This window comes from Panthera leo, chromosome A2 (genome assembly GCF_018350215.1).
Source record: "Panthera leo isolate Ple1 chromosome A2, P.leo_Ple1_pat1.1, whole genome shotgun sequence".
NCBI classification, from domain to species: Eukaryota; Metazoa; Chordata; class Mammalia; order Carnivora; family Felidae; genus Panthera; species Panthera leo.
This window is the reverse complement of record NC_056680.1, coordinates 9,110,151-9,127,446: the sequence shown is the minus strand read 5'-3', so window position 1 is coordinate 9,127,446 and position 17,296 is coordinate 9,110,151. Positions and strand designations below refer to the sequence as shown.

The 17,296-nt window shown below is 54.9% G+C and overlaps 2 protein-coding genes across 3 annotated transcripts; one reads left to right on the top strand and one right to left on the bottom strand.

Annotated features, from left to right (window-relative positions):
• Nucleotides 1-593: 593 nt before the first annotated feature.
• Nucleotides 594-4,511, bottom strand: CALR (calreticulin). Its single transcript, XM_042928583.1, has 9 exons — nucleotides 4,337-4,511; nucleotides 3,867-3,968; nucleotides 3,463-3,666; nucleotides 2,933-3,027; nucleotides 2,634-2,843; nucleotides 2,441-2,554; nucleotides 2,211-2,354; nucleotides 1,465-1,557; nucleotides 594-1,374 (listed from the first exon to the last, which is right to left on the bottom strand). The coding sequence occupies exons 1-9, from the start codon at nucleotides 4,425-4,427 to the stop codon at nucleotides 1,174-1,176; spliced, it is 1,254 nt and encodes a 417-aa protein (XP_042784517.1). The 5' UTR covers nucleotides 4,428-4,511; the 3' UTR covers nucleotides 594-1,173.
• A 245-nt stretch (nucleotides 4,512-4,756) lies between these two features.
• On the top strand, nucleotides 4,757-15,549 carry FARSA (phenylalanyl-tRNA synthetase subunit alpha). 2 transcript variants are annotated; one of them, XM_042928582.1, is made up of 14 exons: nucleotides 4,757-4,923; nucleotides 7,549-7,882; nucleotides 9,933-10,070; nucleotides 10,153-10,251; nucleotides 10,335-10,453; nucleotides 11,387-11,479; nucleotides 11,564-11,692; nucleotides 11,769-11,884; nucleotides 13,492-13,576; nucleotides 13,672-13,771; nucleotides 13,863-14,031; nucleotides 14,134-14,211; nucleotides 14,365-14,479; nucleotides 15,150-15,549. In XM_042928582.1, the coding sequence occupies exons 2-14, from the start codon at nucleotides 7,736-7,738 to the stop codon at nucleotides 15,286-15,288; spliced, it is 1,527 nt and encodes a 508-aa protein (XP_042784516.1). In that variant the 5' UTR covers nucleotides 4,757-4,923; nucleotides 7,549-7,735; the 3' UTR covers nucleotides 15,289-15,549. The 2 variants fall into 2 exon arrangements, with proteins under 2 accessions (XP_042784516.1, XP_042784515.1); XM_042928581.1 differs by lacking the exon at nucleotides 4,757-4,923 and having other exon boundaries at nucleotides 7,343-7,882.
• The last annotated feature ends 1,747 nt before the right edge of the window (nucleotides 15,550-17,296 follow it).

Sequence of the window (17,296 nt, the reverse complement as noted above, 5' to 3'; positions counted from 1 at the left end):
ATAAAAGGAATGGCTTTTAACACCAGCTGAGACTTTTACAATGTGGTTAAGGGGCTCCTGGGTGGCTCAGTTGATGATGCACCCGACGGCTCAGGTCACCATCTTGCAGTTTAGGAGTTCGAGCCCTGCGTAGGGCTCTGTGCTGACGGCTGAGCCTGGAACCTGTTTTGGATTCTTTGTCTCCCTCTCTCTCTGTGCTGCCCCACCCCCCTCACTCATGCTTTCTCAAAAATAAACGTTAAGAAAAAGTCTTTTTTTTTTTTTAAATAAGTATATATGGATGAGTGTCCAATGGATGGCATGAAATGGTGCTAAGGTGTGGGTTCATAGCCCTGCTCTATCTCTTACTGAATTCTGGCACACAGCCTCAAACCGAACTGGTATTAGAAACAAACACCAATTCAGTGCAGAGACTCAACGAGTTCTCATGTGGAGTATCTGTAATGGCACTTAACAATTGCTCTCCTCCGACTGGTTTGGGGTTGTGGGGGTAAACAACAACTCCTATCACCTTATGAGACATTTAATCAACACTTCAGCTGCTGAAAAATGAGCCTTACTCGAGTCCCATCCCCCAGAAGGAGACACAGGAGGAAGACACAAAACTTAATTTAATAGAAATTTTGTTTGTAGTTCTTACATTCTCAGTGTGACCCGAGCTGGAACCCACTGCCCCACCCAGAAGTGGCCCAGTCCTGGGAGCAGGGGAGGAAGGGAGGTGGTGGGTAGGGGTCAGAGCTCAGGCCCTAGGAGCCCTGTTCTTCCTCAGTGCTGGGGGGGGCTGGGGATGCCACCCTCTTCTCCTGCCCCCCTCTGGGATCCAGGAAGGAGAGCAGATGGAGTCTCGGGCCTGGGGCTTCTCCTCCACATTCCCCTGCCCCCTCAGGTTGGAGGGGAACTAAGGGATCTGGGGAGAGAAGGGGACAGAAGAAGGCAAAGATGTCAATCAAGAAAGAGGAGGATCAGGAATAAGGACTAAGGAGAATCAAAGACAAAACACCAGTTTAAAAAAAAAAAAGGGGGGGGGGAACAAAACCAAAATCCACCCCAAATCACAACCCGCCTGGAAAAAATGAAAGTTCTCCAGTCTCATAGAGACATTATTTGGCGCAGCCGGCTCTGCGGCGGGAGCGCTCAGGCCTCAGTCCAGCCCTGGAGGCGGTGGTGTGGCCCCTACAGCTCGTCCTTGGCCTGGCCAGTGGCAGCATCTTCCTCCTCCTCTTCCTCCTTCTCATCCTCGTCCTCGTCCTCCTCATCCTTGTCTTCCTCGTCTTCCTTGTCTGCCTCCTCCTCTTCCTTACGCTTCTTATCCTCCTCTTCCTCCTTTAGTCTCTGTTCCTCATCTTGCTTGTCCTTCATCTGCTTTTCCGCCGCCTGTACACACACCACACCCGTACTTCAGGGCCGGGCCCCCACCCACCAGACCTGCCCACCCCCTAGCCCAGGATCAGACCCTGGTCCCACCTTCGTGACACCCCAGGTCTCGTTTCCAAACTCCTCTGCATACGCCTCGTCGTTGGTGATGAGGAAGTTGTCAAAAATGGTGCCAGACTTGACCTGGGGGCAGGAAGATGGGTGGACGGGTGGTCAGAGGGGACAACGCTCCCACCCCCTCTGTTCCCAGGACCACTACACAAGGCCCTTCACTTTCTTCATCTGTAAAATGGGGTCTCGGTCCCTTGTTCAAATATCTTTCCAGTACCTTCTACCACCCAGGCACCATTCTAGGCACAGAATATTTGTCAGTGAATAAAACGTCAACCTGGTCTCTCTAAAATTAATCTTCTTCCTTTGATTTTTTTCTAAAAGTCACATTTATTTATCCGTTTATTTATATTCTTTCAGCAAGCTCTACTCCTGACATGGAGCTTGAACTCACGCCCCCAAGTATCAAGAGTCGCATGCTCCACCAACCGAGCCAACCAAGCGTCGGTGAAACTAATTTTCTAATGGGGTAATCCAATTAACTTCTAGTTGTTGAGGACAGTTGAACAAGCTCCTTTGCATAAAAGGACTGAAAATGGTAGCTGGCACATAAATAAGCAAAACCTCAAAGAGAGTGCTATGAGCGCTCCATAAGACAGACCACGAAATTCTTCAGAAAAAGCACTACTTTTGGATCAGACCAGCTCGGGGTTGAATGCTACCGTCCCTTTCCTTCTGGGTGACCCTGAACCTGTGAAGTGCTCCAGGTATCCCCTCGGTCTCACCTGCCAGAGATCTAAGCCCAGGACAGCAAAGTTTTCATAGGCATAGATGTTGCTATCAGGAGAGTACTCGGGGTTGTCGATCTCTGGGTGGATCCAAGTGCCCTTGTAATCTGGGTTGTCGATCTGCCGGGGCTTCCACTCGCCCTGCAGAAGGGGAAGGTAACCAGTGGGTGAGTGGGGGTCAGCATACTCCCCACTGTGCGTCCCCCCAACCCCGCTCAGAGCCCCACCTTGTACTCAGGGTTCTGAATCACTGGTGGTTCCCACTCTCCGTCCATCTCTTCATCCCAGTCCTCTGGCTTTTTAGCATCAGGGTCAGGAATGTGCTCGGGTTTGTCCCAGTCCTGAAGGTACACAGAGAGGTCAGTCAACCCAGCTGTCCTCTACACCCTCCATGTAGGGAGAACCTGCCCAAACACCAACCTCAGGCTTGGAGTCTGTGGGGTCATCAATCTTGGCCCGCTCGTCCCAGTCTTCAGGCTTCGCAGCATCAGGATCCTTTATCTTCTTGGGAGGCAAGAAGTCCCAATCATCCTCCAAGGAGCCCGACTCCACCTGGCTGTTGTCAATCTTCACCTCATAGGTGTTATCCGGCCGCACAATCAGCGTATACAGGTGTGTGAATTCATCATCCTGAAGAGAGTGGGAGATGAGTGGCCCCGCCCACCAGGCTGGCCTCTGACACTCCCCTATCCGCCTTTTGTCACCACCCCCAGTCACACCTTGCAACGAATGTCCTTGTTGATCAGCACGTTCTTGCCCTTGTAGTTAAAGATGACATGAACCTTCTTGGTGCCAGGGCCACAGATATCCGGGCCTACGTGAAGAGTTGGTCCAGTTAGAACAAGAGGATGCCCACCGTAGCAAAGCTCCCCGCCCCCCCCCCCCCCTTTACAAAGCAAGACTTGGTTCTTAAATACAGATCTGCAAAGGGTCACAACACAGGAATCAGCCTCTGACGGGCTCTAAGGGGCCGTAGGTGGAAACTTTCAAAAAGGAAATAACCAACCAACCAGAGCTCTAGAATCTGATACAGCTAATATCAGGAAATAACTACATAAAACACCACAAATTAACAGTTTCACACCAACAAATAACAATGCAATCCTCTCGTTTCCCCTCCCAAGGCCAGCCTCAACTACATAAATACAGTCCATATCCTCAAAACTACCTGTCACCAGCTTTAAGGGTCCTTGACATTTAAGTCTCCCTGTAACTAATCAGAGGTCAGCACCAGGGCGGGGCCCCTCACCAAACATGATGTTGTATTCAGAGTCTCCATGCATGTCCGTCTGGTCCAAGCCCTCTGGAAATAGCTTCACGTAGCCGCCCCCACAGTCGATGTTCTGCTCGTGTTTTACTGTGAACTGCACCACCAGCGTCTGGCCCTTGTTGCTAAAGGGCTCAAATCTGGCCGACAAGGCATAAAAGCGGGCATCCTGGCTTGTCTGCAGCCCTAGCAAGAGACCAGAGTGAGGTCATGGCTCAGCCCCAACCTCCATAGACCCTAAGTATTGGCCGTACAAACCACTGCCCCTTCCTCCCCCCTGCCCTGCTCATGGGGATCCCAGGCTGTGTCGTGTTCAAGAGCTTCCTCCAGGAAGTCCCCCTGAATCCGATCACCGCCCCCCCCCCCCAACTCCGCCAGGCTCTTACCTTTATCCTTTTCCTGGTCACCGTAGAACTTGCCGGAACTCAGAACAAATTTACCAAAATCTGACTTGTGTTTGGATTCAATCCAGCGGTCGGTCCACCCCTCTAGAGGATCAAAGGGGCAGGCTCAGTGCGGCCGTACTGACCCACTCCACCCCCACCGAATATCTGCCAGTAGCCTCAAACTGCTGCGGATTGGAAAAGGGATAACCCCCGACTGCCCCCGCCCCAACCTCTAGTTTGACACTTCGGATGGCTTAAAGGATCCTCCGCCAAACCCTAACTCACGCCGCGAGAGTCCGCTGCACCCTCGACGCTCCCCAAGGGACACACAACGGAGGATCGCCTGCGGCTTTAGTCCCCGGAGGCCACCGTATTGGCCCTCTAAGCAGTAATTACAAGCGACAACGCAGATCTAGGCTGGGGGACCGCTTTCGTCGTCGCGGCGGCCTCGAGGCGGGACCAGGCCTTACCTCCGTCCAGAAACTGCTCCTTGAAGTAGACGGTGGGCTCGGCGGCGGCCAGGCCGAGGAGGCCGAGCAGCAGCGGCACGGGTAGCAGCATGGCGGGCCGAGGGGGCGGCGGCGCGCGGGCCCTTTAAACCTCTCCTCCGGCGGCGACTCTGCAGTAGGGACGGACGCTGCCGCCGGCCGCGCGTTTTTATACCCTACTGTCTCTCAAACCAACCTGGCCCGGCCTCTTGTCCCGCCCTCCGCACCTTATGATTGGTCAGTGGTCACGGCCCTGACTTTCCATTGGGTCCTTGTCGTCTGAGCAGGTTAGTATGTGCCTCGGAACGCAGGGTTCCCAGATGGCCGATTTCTATTGGCCATACAACTGGCCAATGAAGGACGACCACGCGTTGTGGGGGCCGCCCACCGAAGTGGTGGGGGCCTCGAGCCCCTCTGGCCAGGTCATGTGACCAGACCTCGACCCAACCCCGCCCTAGCCCGCGCGCTTAGCTCCCGATCTGGGAGTTTAAAGAACGCGCGCGAGTGCCGCTGTCACTGCTCAGGACCAGGGTCCTGCCCCAGCTCGCCTTCTCTCGTCCCCTCTGCGGGTAAGGGTGGGCAAGGTTTTCCCAGCCACTTTCTACCCTGCAGTTGGGGAGCCCCTACTGACGCGTTCGCTCTCGCTCGCCCCCGCCCCGGGCCACGGTGGGGCAGAGGGCGCCTGAGCTCAGAGGCCGAGTCCTTGGGTCTTCACTTCGTCCCGGTGCCACAGCCTTGCAGGCCGGAGAGTAAAATGTTAGCTCTCTCCCCTCTGGCCCCTAGTGCCCTGGCCGCCTGTCAGACTGCTGCTGTGTGACCGGGGCAAGTCACTTAGCATCTGAAGACACAGGAGCCCCTAAGAGGCTAGGAGGAGAAACTTTGGCTAGGTGCCGCCCTACAAAACCGCTTTCAGTGCTGTTAGGGTTGTCCTGGGACAGAGGGAAGGAAGCCCAGAAGGCTCCAAGATGTGACTATAGGCTGTGGTTCCCAGAGTGGGGTAGGGTTGTTCCTCTAATTGCGGCCTCTCCTTTACCCCTCCCTCAGCCAGTAAAGGGGTCGCTGCCTGTGGTCTCCCACAAACGGCCTGGCTTTTGCAATTAAACGGCTAAAGAAGAGAGGATGGGGGTTCCGTTGGGGAGGAAAAAAAGAGACAGATGGTGGGGAAGATAAAGTCCAAGGGAGATGGGCAGGACCCCTGAGTCTAGAGTCTTCTGAAGCCAAAGGCACGTGACTGACAGTGACAGACACCATCTCCCTGCCCCCAAGCTGCAGGAAGCAGGAAGGAAGGCTGGGGGTTTCCCAAACCCTGAGCAAACAGGCTCTGGACCTGGGAACGTGGGCTTGGAAGGGGGAATCCTGGCAAAAGCAGGGGGGGGGGTGCTTTGGGGATAGTGGTGGGGACTCAGAAAAGGGAGGAATAAGGAGTCTTGGAGAAGTTGGGGTTCTGCCCTGCCCCAGGCAGTATCAGCCAACCTGACCCCCCCCCACCAATCCCTGGTCATGAGGAGCCCCAATCTGGGGTGGCCACTGCAGGCCTGCCACTGACCCTCCAGCCTTCCCTCCCTCCCGCCATATGTCATGCACACATGAGCTTGGTGCTTCCTGCTCGATTGTAGACACTCTGATGGTCTTATTCACTTTACCATCCCCCAATGTCTCTTGCAGCACCTGGCACCCGGCAGGCTTAAAACCTACTCGCTATGTGACAGAAAGAAGGAAAGGCTCTTGGAGGAATTCAATAAACAAAACAGGAAGAAAGTGCTTTGAAGCTAAGAAGGGACTTTGAGGGACACACATCCTGAATTTTTATCAGGAGCTTATCGTAGGGTCAGGATTGGGTGATGTGCGTAAACCCATTTTCCAGGCTCCAATAGTAATCGTGATGGTTAAATGAGTACAGGTGTTCTGCTTAGAATCGCACTTGTCACGTGCTCCACACAGTTGACTCTTAGCAAGTACGTGTACGTGCGTGGGTAGTATTTTCACTTAAATAATCTGCGTTTATAGCATCTCTATCCAGGCAAGGAAACAGGCACGGAAAGGTTAAGCGATTTGGGTGAGTGGCATAAATGGGATTAGAATCTACTTACACTGCCTACTATAATCTCCACTGGCCACACGTGACGGTGGACCATTTGAAATGTAGCTTGTCCCAACCGAGATGTGCCATAACCGTAAAAGCACTCATCAGATTCTGGAGACTTAGTATGGAAAAAGAATGTGAAGTATTTCATTAGTAATTTTATAGTAAGTATGGAAATAATCATTTGGACCTGGCAAGTGTGGTAAATTCTTCCAATTAATTTCACCCACTCTGTTTTTGACACTGCTACTAGAAAGCTTAAAATCAGATTTGTGTCCCGCATTCTATCTCTATGGGCCAGAAGTGGTTTCGAGTATGCATTATTGCCCTGACATTGATCTTCTCCGGGCATTCGGGGATGGGGGGTGGGATCGGAGGTGTTTATAGTTTCTGGCACTATCTCTAGCAACTGTTTGTTGCTAGAACATACCACCCTCTGGAGCCTCCATTTTCACGTTTGTGAAATGGCGATGATATCAATATCTGTATCAAAGTTTTTGGGAAAATGAAAAAACACACCTGAAGCACTTAGCACTGGGCAGAGCACACAGGGATGTCCACGTAGGTTAGCTGCTACCTTGACTGTAACTATTTTTAGTTGACTCCCTCTCCCCTTTGTATATAAGGATAGTCCCTACCTAGTCTCCCTTTAAAAACTTAAAAGGGCGCCTGAGTGTCTTAGGTAAGTGTCTGACTCTTGCTATTGGCTCAGGTCATGATCTCACAGCTTGTGGGAACGAGCCCAGCCAGGCTCTGCGCTGACAGTGTGGAGCCTGCTTGGGATTCTCTCTCCCTCTCTCTCTCTCTCTCCCCCCCCTCCCCCCCACTGTTTGTTTTCTCTCTCTTAAAAATAAACACTAAAAATTAAGGGGGGGGGGGGGGACCTTAAAAGTAGTTGACCAGGGAATGACTGTCCCTGAAGCCCACCACCTACAGCCCTCCCACAGGCCAATACAGAAAGGCAGGGGGGCTCCTGGGCACAGAGAGACAGAAGTCCAAGGTCACACCGCCTGCTGGAGGTGGGGCTGGGTGACACTTAAAACAACTCTGTGATTCTGTCCTTGAGGTTTGCAATTTGGCCTCTCTAGTCCACCAATCACCACTATTCCAGCTAGGGTGGAGGTGGGCACGGTGTCCCTCCCACCCCCTAAGTTTCCAGCGCCACACTGAAGATGGCGGCATTCTGAGCCCGGCACAAGGTCCGCCACGCTCAAGATGGCGACACACACTCCCGGCGCCGGTTCCGGTTCCGGTTGTTCAGGCTCCGGCGGGATACGCCGAGCACGCTGGGCACAGCCATGGCGGACGGCCCGGTGGCGGAGGTGCTGCTGAGGCAGCTGGCGGCGGCCGATGGCGGCCTGGACAGCGCGGAGCTGGCGGCTAAGCTGGGCGTGGAGCACCAGGCAGTGGTGGGCGCCGTGAAGAGCCTGCAGGCGCTGGGAGAGGTAAGTCGGGCCCGTGATGCCTGGCCTTCTCGCTTTTGTACCTGCAGTCCTCTTGCCTGGAAGGCACTGCTTCTTGAGGAGTCCTTCAGGAGTCCATCCTGGGGTGCGCGGGCAGGGAGTCGGAAACAAGTGAGAGCCCGGGAGCGCTGACGTTCCGTTCGCAGTAAATGTCCATTGAGAGAGAGTTGGCGGGGGCGAGGGGCACGATGGTGGACCAGGAAGAGGCGGTCCCTGCCCTCGCGGAGATTGCGATCTAACGAGGGAGACCCTCAGGTGACCTGCAGAGTGATGGAGGGAGCACAGGCAACCCAGAGGTGACAGCTGGCCCAGCCTGGGGAGTCAAAGAGGACGTCCTGGAGGAGGTGGCAGCCGAGTCGGGCCTCTGCACTGAGGAGGAAAGCTTCAGGATCAATGGTGGGAACGGGAAACAGGCGTAGAAAGGCATTAGTAGAGCCAAAACTTACAAGGCCTCGTAGGTCTTTATCTCATGGGGGTACTGGGGGAGCTGGAACCAGTCAGATGTATGTGCTGTCTGCATCACTTTGGGGAAGGATTGGCAGGGGCAGGACTGGTGGTGAGGGGAGGAAGGCAGAGGCTGGCACATCCCCAGGGTAGAGGGCATGGTGTCTGGCTGTAGGGAGGCGGGTGGAAGGGAGAGGGGATTCCTGGCAAGGCAGGGGGAGCGTGGATGAAGCCCAGCCTTTTTGACTTGGACAAGTGAAAGGTGATAGAGCCATAAGAGGAGATTCCGAGAGGCCTGTAGGCCCCCCAGGAGGTTGGATCCTCAAGGCTAGGAATCAGAAAATATAACTGGGGTATGTATTCATTGAGCTCATATTCTGTGCCCCGCTTTGGTCTCAACTTCATTTATCATCTAGTCCTTGCCATAACCGGAGCATGATAGCACTGTTATGCCCGCTTTGCAGATGTGACAGTTTCTGAGCACTGGTCGGTAACTTGATCAGCGTCATGAGAAGGGACAGGCAAACCTGGACTTGAAATTAAGCATTCAGGGGAGCCTGGGTGGCTCAGTCGAACATCTGACTTCGGCACAGATCATAATCTCCTGGTTCACGAGTTTGAGCTCCACACCTGGCTCTGTGCTTACAGCTCAGGGCTTGGACCCTGCTTCGGATTCCGTGTCTCCCTCTCTCTCTCTGCCCCTCCCCAGCTCGTGCTATGTCTCTCTCTCAACAATGAATAAACATTAGCAAGATTTTTAAAAGACAAAGAAATTGAGTATTCAGGCTGCAGATCCTGAGGTTATCAGTGCAGGAAAGGTATCTTGGGTGGGGTGACAGTACCTTGTTTGATGTGGAATTGACTTGTGCTGGGCACAGAAGGCTAAATAGTGGCTATTTAATGTGGTTCAGTCTAACAGCAGAGATGGTAATAACAATGATAGGAACAGTGGTTAGGATTTATGCAGCATTTGCTGCTTACTGAATGCGTTACTTGTCAAGAAAACTTCCTGTGGTAGAGCCCATCACACCCTTCTCTTGTGGATAAGAAAACTTGCTCAGGGAAGTTTAACAACTTTCCCAAGTTCACACAGGGAGTGAGGAGCAGAGCTGGGAATTAGAATGAAAAGGGAGCTAAGCCCTATGGGCCCCAGCCGGCCTTGCCCCTCTTTACATGACCTGGACCCATCCTTACCACGGAGCTTTGGGTCCCTGTGTGTAATGTGGACACGGGGGCCCTTCTCTGACACTCCGGGCGCTGAGATGTGAACACGTCAAATGTGGAGACAAGTCAATTCACCTGGGACCTTAAAAATCTTTCTTGGATTCGAAAGCAGTCGGGTTTATTTTTTGGCTAGGTAGCATTCTTAGCACTTTACCTCGCTCTGGGAGGTGTGAGCCATCTCTCATTATCTGCATGTTACAGAAGGGAAACTGAGGCTCAGCAAGGGGCAGTCACTCAGCTGGGAAGTGGTGCAGCTCGGATGTGAGGCAGGCTTCGGGCACTCTGCAAGCCCAGTGCTGCGGTGAGGGCGTGCCTGGCTCTGAACCCTGTCTCTGTGCGTGCCCCCTCCCCCATTTCCCTGCAGATCATTGAGGCTGAGCTGCGTTCCACCAAGCGCTGGGAGCTTACCGCTGAGGGCGAGGAGATGGCCCGGGAGGGCAGCCATGAGGCCCGGGTGTTTCGCAGCATCCCCCCGGAGGGCCTGGCCCAGAGCGAGCTTATGGTAAGGGCCTAGGGACAAGGCCCAGGGAGGTGACGGGGTCAGGTGGCCCCATGCTCCACTTACTGTGGCCTCACTCCCCCAGCGACTGCCCAGCGGCAAGGTGGGCTTCAGCAAGGCCATGTCCAACAAGTGGATCCGCGTGGATAAGAGTGCAGCTGATGGGCCCCGTGTGTTCCGAGTGGTGAGTCCCCGCGTACAGGCGGGCAGGTGTGCACATGGGCACCTGGCCCTCACGGTGCCTCACCCCTGTCATCATCACGGCAGGTGGACAGCGTGGAGGACGAGGTGCAGCGGCGGCTCCAACTGGTCCAGGGTGGGCAGGCTGAGAAGCTGGGTGAGAAGGAAAGGAGTGAGCTCAGGAAGAGGAAACTGCTGACCGAAGTGTGAGTGGGTGCCCCCTTTCCATCAGCCATCACCTGTGTGGCCCCGGAGGAATGGGGGGAGGGCGCCGTCCTGCCCACACTGGGGCAGTGCCGTCAGTGTCCTCCAAGCTGTGTTTTACCCTATGGTTGTCAAGCACTCATGCCAGGTTCGTGCCGCCTCAGGGCCTTTGCTCATGCCACGAGTTCTGCCGAGAACTGTCTTCTCTTAAGCCAAGCTTGCGCATCACACCTGTGCCTGTGTGTCACCTTAAAGAGGCCATCCTGACACCGATCTCTCCCTTTGAGTTCCGTAAAAGCTGCTCGCTTATACTTTCCATTCTGGGTGCCACGTTTATTTCCTTTACGGCTCTGATTTCAGTGTCTGAAATTGATTGAATGCTGGGACCTGCACAGGCTGGGGGCTCTGCTCTCACAGGGCTGATGTACCCTTTGAGCAGGTACCAAGTGGCATAGTGGTGATGAGAACACAGACTGGAGAAGGGCTGCCCAATCCAGGTCCGGGCTCCTGGCACTTACTGGTTGGGTGACCTTTGCCAAGGCATTCGATCTTTCTGGGCCTCAGGTTCCCCATCTGTAAAATGATCTCTTTTCACAAAGTAGTGGGATGATTGCAGTGGAAGAGAAAAGAGCCTGGCACGGGATAAACCCTTGAGACTTGACCTATTATTCTTACTCAGCTGGGTGCTTAAGTACCTTGAACAGGTCCTGGCACATAGTAGATTCTCGTTAAGTGCTTGTTGAACGAATAAGTGAATGGGCACAGCAATGTAGGTGTGGGCCAAATAAGAGAATTTCCGGTGACGATAAATGTTGGGAAGAAAATAAAGTGGAGCGACTGAGTGGGGAGTATTGGGGTCAGCCTCAGATAGGAGTTCACGGGAGGCCTCTGGAAAGAGGTGACAGTGGGCAACCCCTCCTCTCCTCTGGCCTCAGGACCCTGAAGACCTACTGGGTGAGCAAAGGCAGTGCCTTCAGTACCAGCATCTCCAAACAGGAGACGGAGCTGAGCCCAGAGATGATCTCCAGGTAGGGAGTGGCCCCAGGGACTGGGGTAGGTCGGGGAGGGAGGGCAGCCCTCACCAGGCCCCTGTGCCCTGCATCCTCTGACAGCGGCTCCTGGCGGGACCGGCCCTTCAAGCCGTACAATTTCTTGGCCCATGGCGTCCTCCCGGATAGCGGCCACCTGCACCCTCTGCTCAAGGTCCGCACGCAGTTCCGGCAGATCTTCCTGGAGATGGGGTGAGCACAGGGCCGGGGGTGGGGCCGGCCCAGCCACAGGGAGCAGGCCAGACGGTCAGGCTTCATCTCCCTCCAGGTTCACGGAGATGCCGACCGACAACTTCATCGAGAGCTCCTTCTGGAACTTTGATGCACTTTTCCAGCCCCAGCAGCACCCAGCACGTGACCAACACGACACCTTCTTCCTTCGAGGTAGGTGGGGTGGGCGCCACCATCAGAGGCGCCAGGCCCGGGCAGAACTTTTTGGAGTGGCGTACTTACTTTATGGAATAAACTCCATCCTCGCTGTGGCCCGCTGGGCCCGTTGACCTCTGTGATTTCCTCCCACGTCCTGTCCTGCCCACTTCGTGGCCCTGGCCCGTGCTGCCAGGCAGCTCTCGGCCAAGGACCATCTTCTCCCAGGTCTTCGAGGTGGGCTGCAGCATCAGACCTCTGCTAACGTGTCACCTCATAGAGGCCACCTTGACATGCCTTTGTCCCCCCAAGTTCAAAACATCCCTTGTCCCTAGTTTCTAAGCTTGGTTCCCATTTTTTTCTTTTTTTCGCAGTGCTTAGTACTGTCTGAAATTGAATGACTTTCCACAGTGATTGTCATCGTCCCGCGCAGGAAGGCAGGGGAGGCCACTGAGTTGGGTGCCTGTTACCCGGCCAGGAGCAACAGTGGCATTGCTGTCATAGTTACCATGGCCCCCAAAACTTAAGTACTCACCATACGCCAGCCGCTGTTCTAATTCTCCTGCCAATTGTAGGAAGTACCGCTGTTAGGTCTCTTTTATAAACGAGGAAAGCGGGGTTCAGAGAAGGAACATCGCCTGCCAGGGTCACACGGCTTATAAGCAGTGAAGCTGGGATTTGATGTCAGGCTTTTCAGGTGCACCAAAATGATGTTTCTGGAAAGGGATCTTAAGAATTCGCATATTCACACAACAAGTGATTGTTCGGCCTCTCCTGTGTGCCAGGATCTTTATTAAACACCTGGGTTACCGCAGGGCACCTGGGTGGCTCAGTCGGTTGAGCGTCCGACTTCGGCTCAGGTCACGATCTCGAGCTCCGTGGGCTCGGGCCCCACATCGGGCTCTGTGCTGACAGCTCGGAGCCTGGAGCCCGTTTCAGATTCTGTGTCTCCCTCTCTCTCTGACCCTCCCCTGTTCGTGCTCTGTCTCTCTCCGTCTCAAAAATAAATAAAATGTTAAAAAAAAATTTTAATAAACACCTGGGTTACAGCTATGAATGAAACCAGTTCTTGCCCTGGTGAGACTTGCATCCTGGTAGGACAGATGTATGTCAAATCCCGAGTCCTATGTAAATGCAGTCATACAAGGTGGCAGTAAACACAGTGGAACCTGGCATGGAGGGGAAGGAGCTGTCCATTTAAAATCAGCCCTTTGTTTAAGTAAAGGCCAAAGGACAGAAGGGAGAGAACCATATCTGGGAAGGAAAGTTCCAGGAGAGAATGGCCAGTGCAAAGGCCCTGAGGCTGGAATGTGCCTGGTATGCTGACGTATCAGCTGGGAGGCCCTGTGACTGGAGGGAGTGATCAGTTAGGAAGGAATGGGAGGTGACAGGACCGCATCACCAGAGAGCGAGCTTTGTCATCTCCCCCCATCCCCCCCCACCCCCACCCCCAGGGAGACGGAGGGCTCTGGGCAGAGGAGGGATGTGACTGGGATGTTCGCCAGCACCCTCTGGCTGCCGTGGGTGGCGAGGGTGGGAGCTGCACGTGTTGCTGTCTGTCCTCTGTGCAGTGGCTGTTTGAGAAATGCTCCTTGACTGACCAGGTGATGCTCTGTCCTGCCCAGATCCAGCTGAGGCCCTGCAGCTTCCAATGGACTACGTCCATCGGGTCAAGCGGACCCACTCTCAGGGTGGCTACGGCTCACAGGGGTGAGGCAGGCCCAGGGCTTCGGGGTGTCGGGATGGGGGAAGAAGGTCGGGGACCTGAAGGCCACAACGTGGCCTTGCCATTTGTCCTCCTGAAGGTACAAGTACAACTGGAAGCTGGAAGAGGCCCGGAAAAACCTGCTGCGCACGCACACCACGTCGGCCAGTGCCCGCGCCCTCTACCGCCTGGCCCAGAAGGTGCAGCTCAGCCTGGGCAGTGGGGGAGGCTGGGGGCTGTCCTACCGACCTTCTGACCTACTCCCCGGCCTGGCCTGCCTGTCGCCCCCAGAAGCCCTTCACACCGGCCAAGTACTTCTCCATCGATCGTGTGTTCCGAAACGAGACCCTAGATGCCACACACCTGGCCGAGTTCCACCAGATCGAGGGTGTGGTGGCTGACCACGGCCTCACCCTAGGCCACCTCATGGGCGTCCTGCGGGAGTTCTTCACGAAGCTGGGTAGGCAGGCGGGGCCACGGTGGGCGGTGTTAGTGGGGCCGAGGAGGCCATGGCCGCCAGGCTCATCTTCCACTCCTCTGTTCCCCTGCTTCCCCTGCCCAGGTATTACCCAGCTGCGCTTCAAGCCGGCCTACAACCCCTACACGGAGCCCAGCATGGAGGTGTTCAGCTACCACCAAGGTCAGGGTGGAACCTGGTCCTGGGAGGGGGAGGGATGTCTCAGGCTGCCTACGCTCAGCCCGGGTCCCTTTCACTGCCAAGCCCACTCCCAAGCTCACTGCCAGACCCAGCATCATCCACACGATCTGTCCTGTCCTTCTCCTGCTTCTACAGGCCTGAGGAAGTGGGTGGAAGTCGGGAATTCTGGGATCTTCCGCCCCGAGATGCTGCTGCCCATGGGACTCCCCGAAAACGTGTCAGTCATTGCTTGGGGCCTCTCCCTGGAGCGGTGAGTGCCCAAACCACTCAGGGTGTCTGACTTGACGGGCCCGGGGGCCTGCAGACCTCCAGCACCATCCATCTATTCACTCAATAAGCCTTTAGTGAGCATCTGCTGTATGCTTGGTCCTGTGCGATGAGGATGACAGCACACATCCCTGCCTCTGTAAAGTTAGGGTCGTAGTGCAGTGAAAAGGATGATAATTAGTAAGATACATAAGTAAATCGAACAGGTAAAGTCTGGAGTGTGTCTGAGGCCAGTAAGTGCTGTAGAGAAAATGCAGCAGGGAGGACTAAGGAGACATGGTTGTCAGGGAAGGCTTCAAGGAAGAGGCGGTATCTGAGCAAAGACTGGAGGTGAATGGAGTAAGCCAGGGGAATATTGGGAAGGGTGTTCAGTCAGCAGGAACAGGCAGTGCAAAGGCCCTGAGGCGGGAATGTGCGTGCTGTGTTTGGAGAACACTGAGAAGGTCCAGGTGGCTGGAGGGAGTGAGTCAGTAGAGTGAGATGAGATGAGGGTGGGAAAGGGGCAGGACACAGGACACGCCAGGGCCTCGTGAGCCCTGGCAGCAACTCGAGCTTTTAGTCGAAGGAGATGGGAGCCATCGGAGAGGGTGTGATCAGAGGAGAGCGTGACCTGACGTGGCGTTAAAACCGTTTCCTCCCCTCCCCGCCCAAAGCCCAACGATGATCAAATACGGCATCAACAACATCCGGGAGCTGGTGGGCCACAAGGTGAACCTGCAGATGGTGTACGACAGCCCCCTGTGCCGCCTAGACGCTGAGCCGGGGCCCCCACGGACACAGGGCACCGCATGACGTGGACCGCCCTGGGATAGCCCGCCTTCCCTGAGCCCCTGCCGTCCAGCCCCTTTGCATCCCTGCCAGTGACCCTCTCGTATTTATGAGGCCTCTGTGAGGCCATCCCCCCGTCCCTGGTAGCTCCTCTTTCCCCATCTGCCCCACGGTCCCGGGGGTGGGGGTGGGGGGGGGGGCAGGTCGCAGGTATGATCTATGAAGGTGGGCCCTAGGGAGCCCTGCAGGCCAGCTGCTGGCTAATAAAGTGGGCATTTGTCCTCATATGGTGCCTTTCCTTAGGGATGGAGGGGTGTGAGGAGCCCTTGGTGTGAGGGGTGCTGGGTTGGGGATCCTGGAACCTCAGGAGCCCCTGGCTTGCCTGAGCCTGCTCCATCCCCCTGGGGAGGACTGGCTCCATCAAGCATTTACCCATCGCCTGGTGGTGCCAGGCTGTCCTCTAGGTGAATGGAACAGAAGCCCCCCCCCCCCCCCCCCCCCCGCCCCGGGCGAGGGGCATTTGGGAGGGGAAGGTCAGGGCAGGTGCCGAGATTCCCCCTGGGAGCCCAGCATGGTGGGGTGACAGGGGCAACTTTAAAACACCGCCCCCTCCCCTCCTCTTTTTTTTAAAGAGCAGTTTCTGGCGCACGGCAAAATTGCGCAGAAAGCACGGCAATTTCCCCGTATACCTTCTGCCCCCGCGCGTGCACAGCCTCCCTTCTGTCAACATCTTCGCCACCAGAGGGGTGCATTTGTTACAATGAATGAACTACACAGTCACCCGCGGTTGGTTCATGGTTTACATTGTGGTTCATGCTCGGTGTTGTACACTGTCTGGGTTTGGACAACGTAAGATGATGTGTTTCCATCGCTACGGTATCGTGCAGAGTATTTTCACTGCCCTAAAAGTCTTGTGCTCCGCCTGTTCATCCCTCCATCCTCCCCCTAAAAAGCTGCTCTTTTTATGTTAGGAAAAAAATTCTCATAAGGGGTACCTGGGTGGCTCAGTGGGTTAAGCGTCTGGCTTCAGCTCAGGTCATGATCTCACGGTTCGTGAGTTCGAGCCCCATGTCGGGCTCTGCTGACAGCTCAGAGCCTGGAGCCTGCTTTGGATTCCGTTGTCTCTCTCTCTCTCTCTCTCTCTGCCCCTCCCCTGTTCGAGGTGTCTCTCTCTCAAAAATAAGTGAACATTAAAAAAATTCTCGTAAGGATTTCACGGGGGCTCAGAATAGGGAGATGAGTAGGACAGAGCTTCGTGAGCCCACATTGAACGGTGAGTGGGATCTCTGTTTCTGTGCAGATATTTTAAAGCAAATCTCAGCCTCCACGTTGCTCACCCCACATCTTCAGGGTCAGTGCGCTTTGGAAATGTGAACAGTTGTATAACCATGAAGCCGTCGTTAAACCCAAACAGTTGGCAGCTGAGGCCGTGGGCTTCTCCAGTCCCAGGGCCTGTGGGCACCAATCTCCCAAGGGCTACTTGGTCGATTTTTTTCCCTTTATTTCAAATTAATTCACTCATACGGAAAAATACTCATTCATGCAACAAATGTGCACCTCCTGAGTCCCAGCAACGTCCTGAGCTGAAGACCGCAAAGCTGACTCAGGTCCCTGCCCTTGAGAGCTGGCGTGGGGGGGGGAGGGAACACAGGAGGCATAAACAGATAAATGCAGAAATGGAGGGAGAGGTGAGGCCACAGAAAAATGAAGGTGGGTGGGGAAGGTGAAGCATATATAATGTTAAAATTAAGCCTAACGGGCGCCTGGGTGGCTCAGACAGTTGAGCATCCGACTTCGGCTCAGGTCATGATCTCGCGGTCGGTGAGTTCGAGCCCCGCATCAGGCTCTGTGCTGACAGCTCAGAGCCTGGAGCCTGCTTCGGAATCTGTGTCCCCCTCTCTCTCCGCCCCACCCCTGCTTGTGCTCTCTCTTTTTCAAAAATGAATAAACATTAAAAAAAAAAAAAAAAGCCTAACACCATCTGCCCAGGTTGGATCAAATGGGCACATTGTATTTGTTTTGGGTCTTTCAC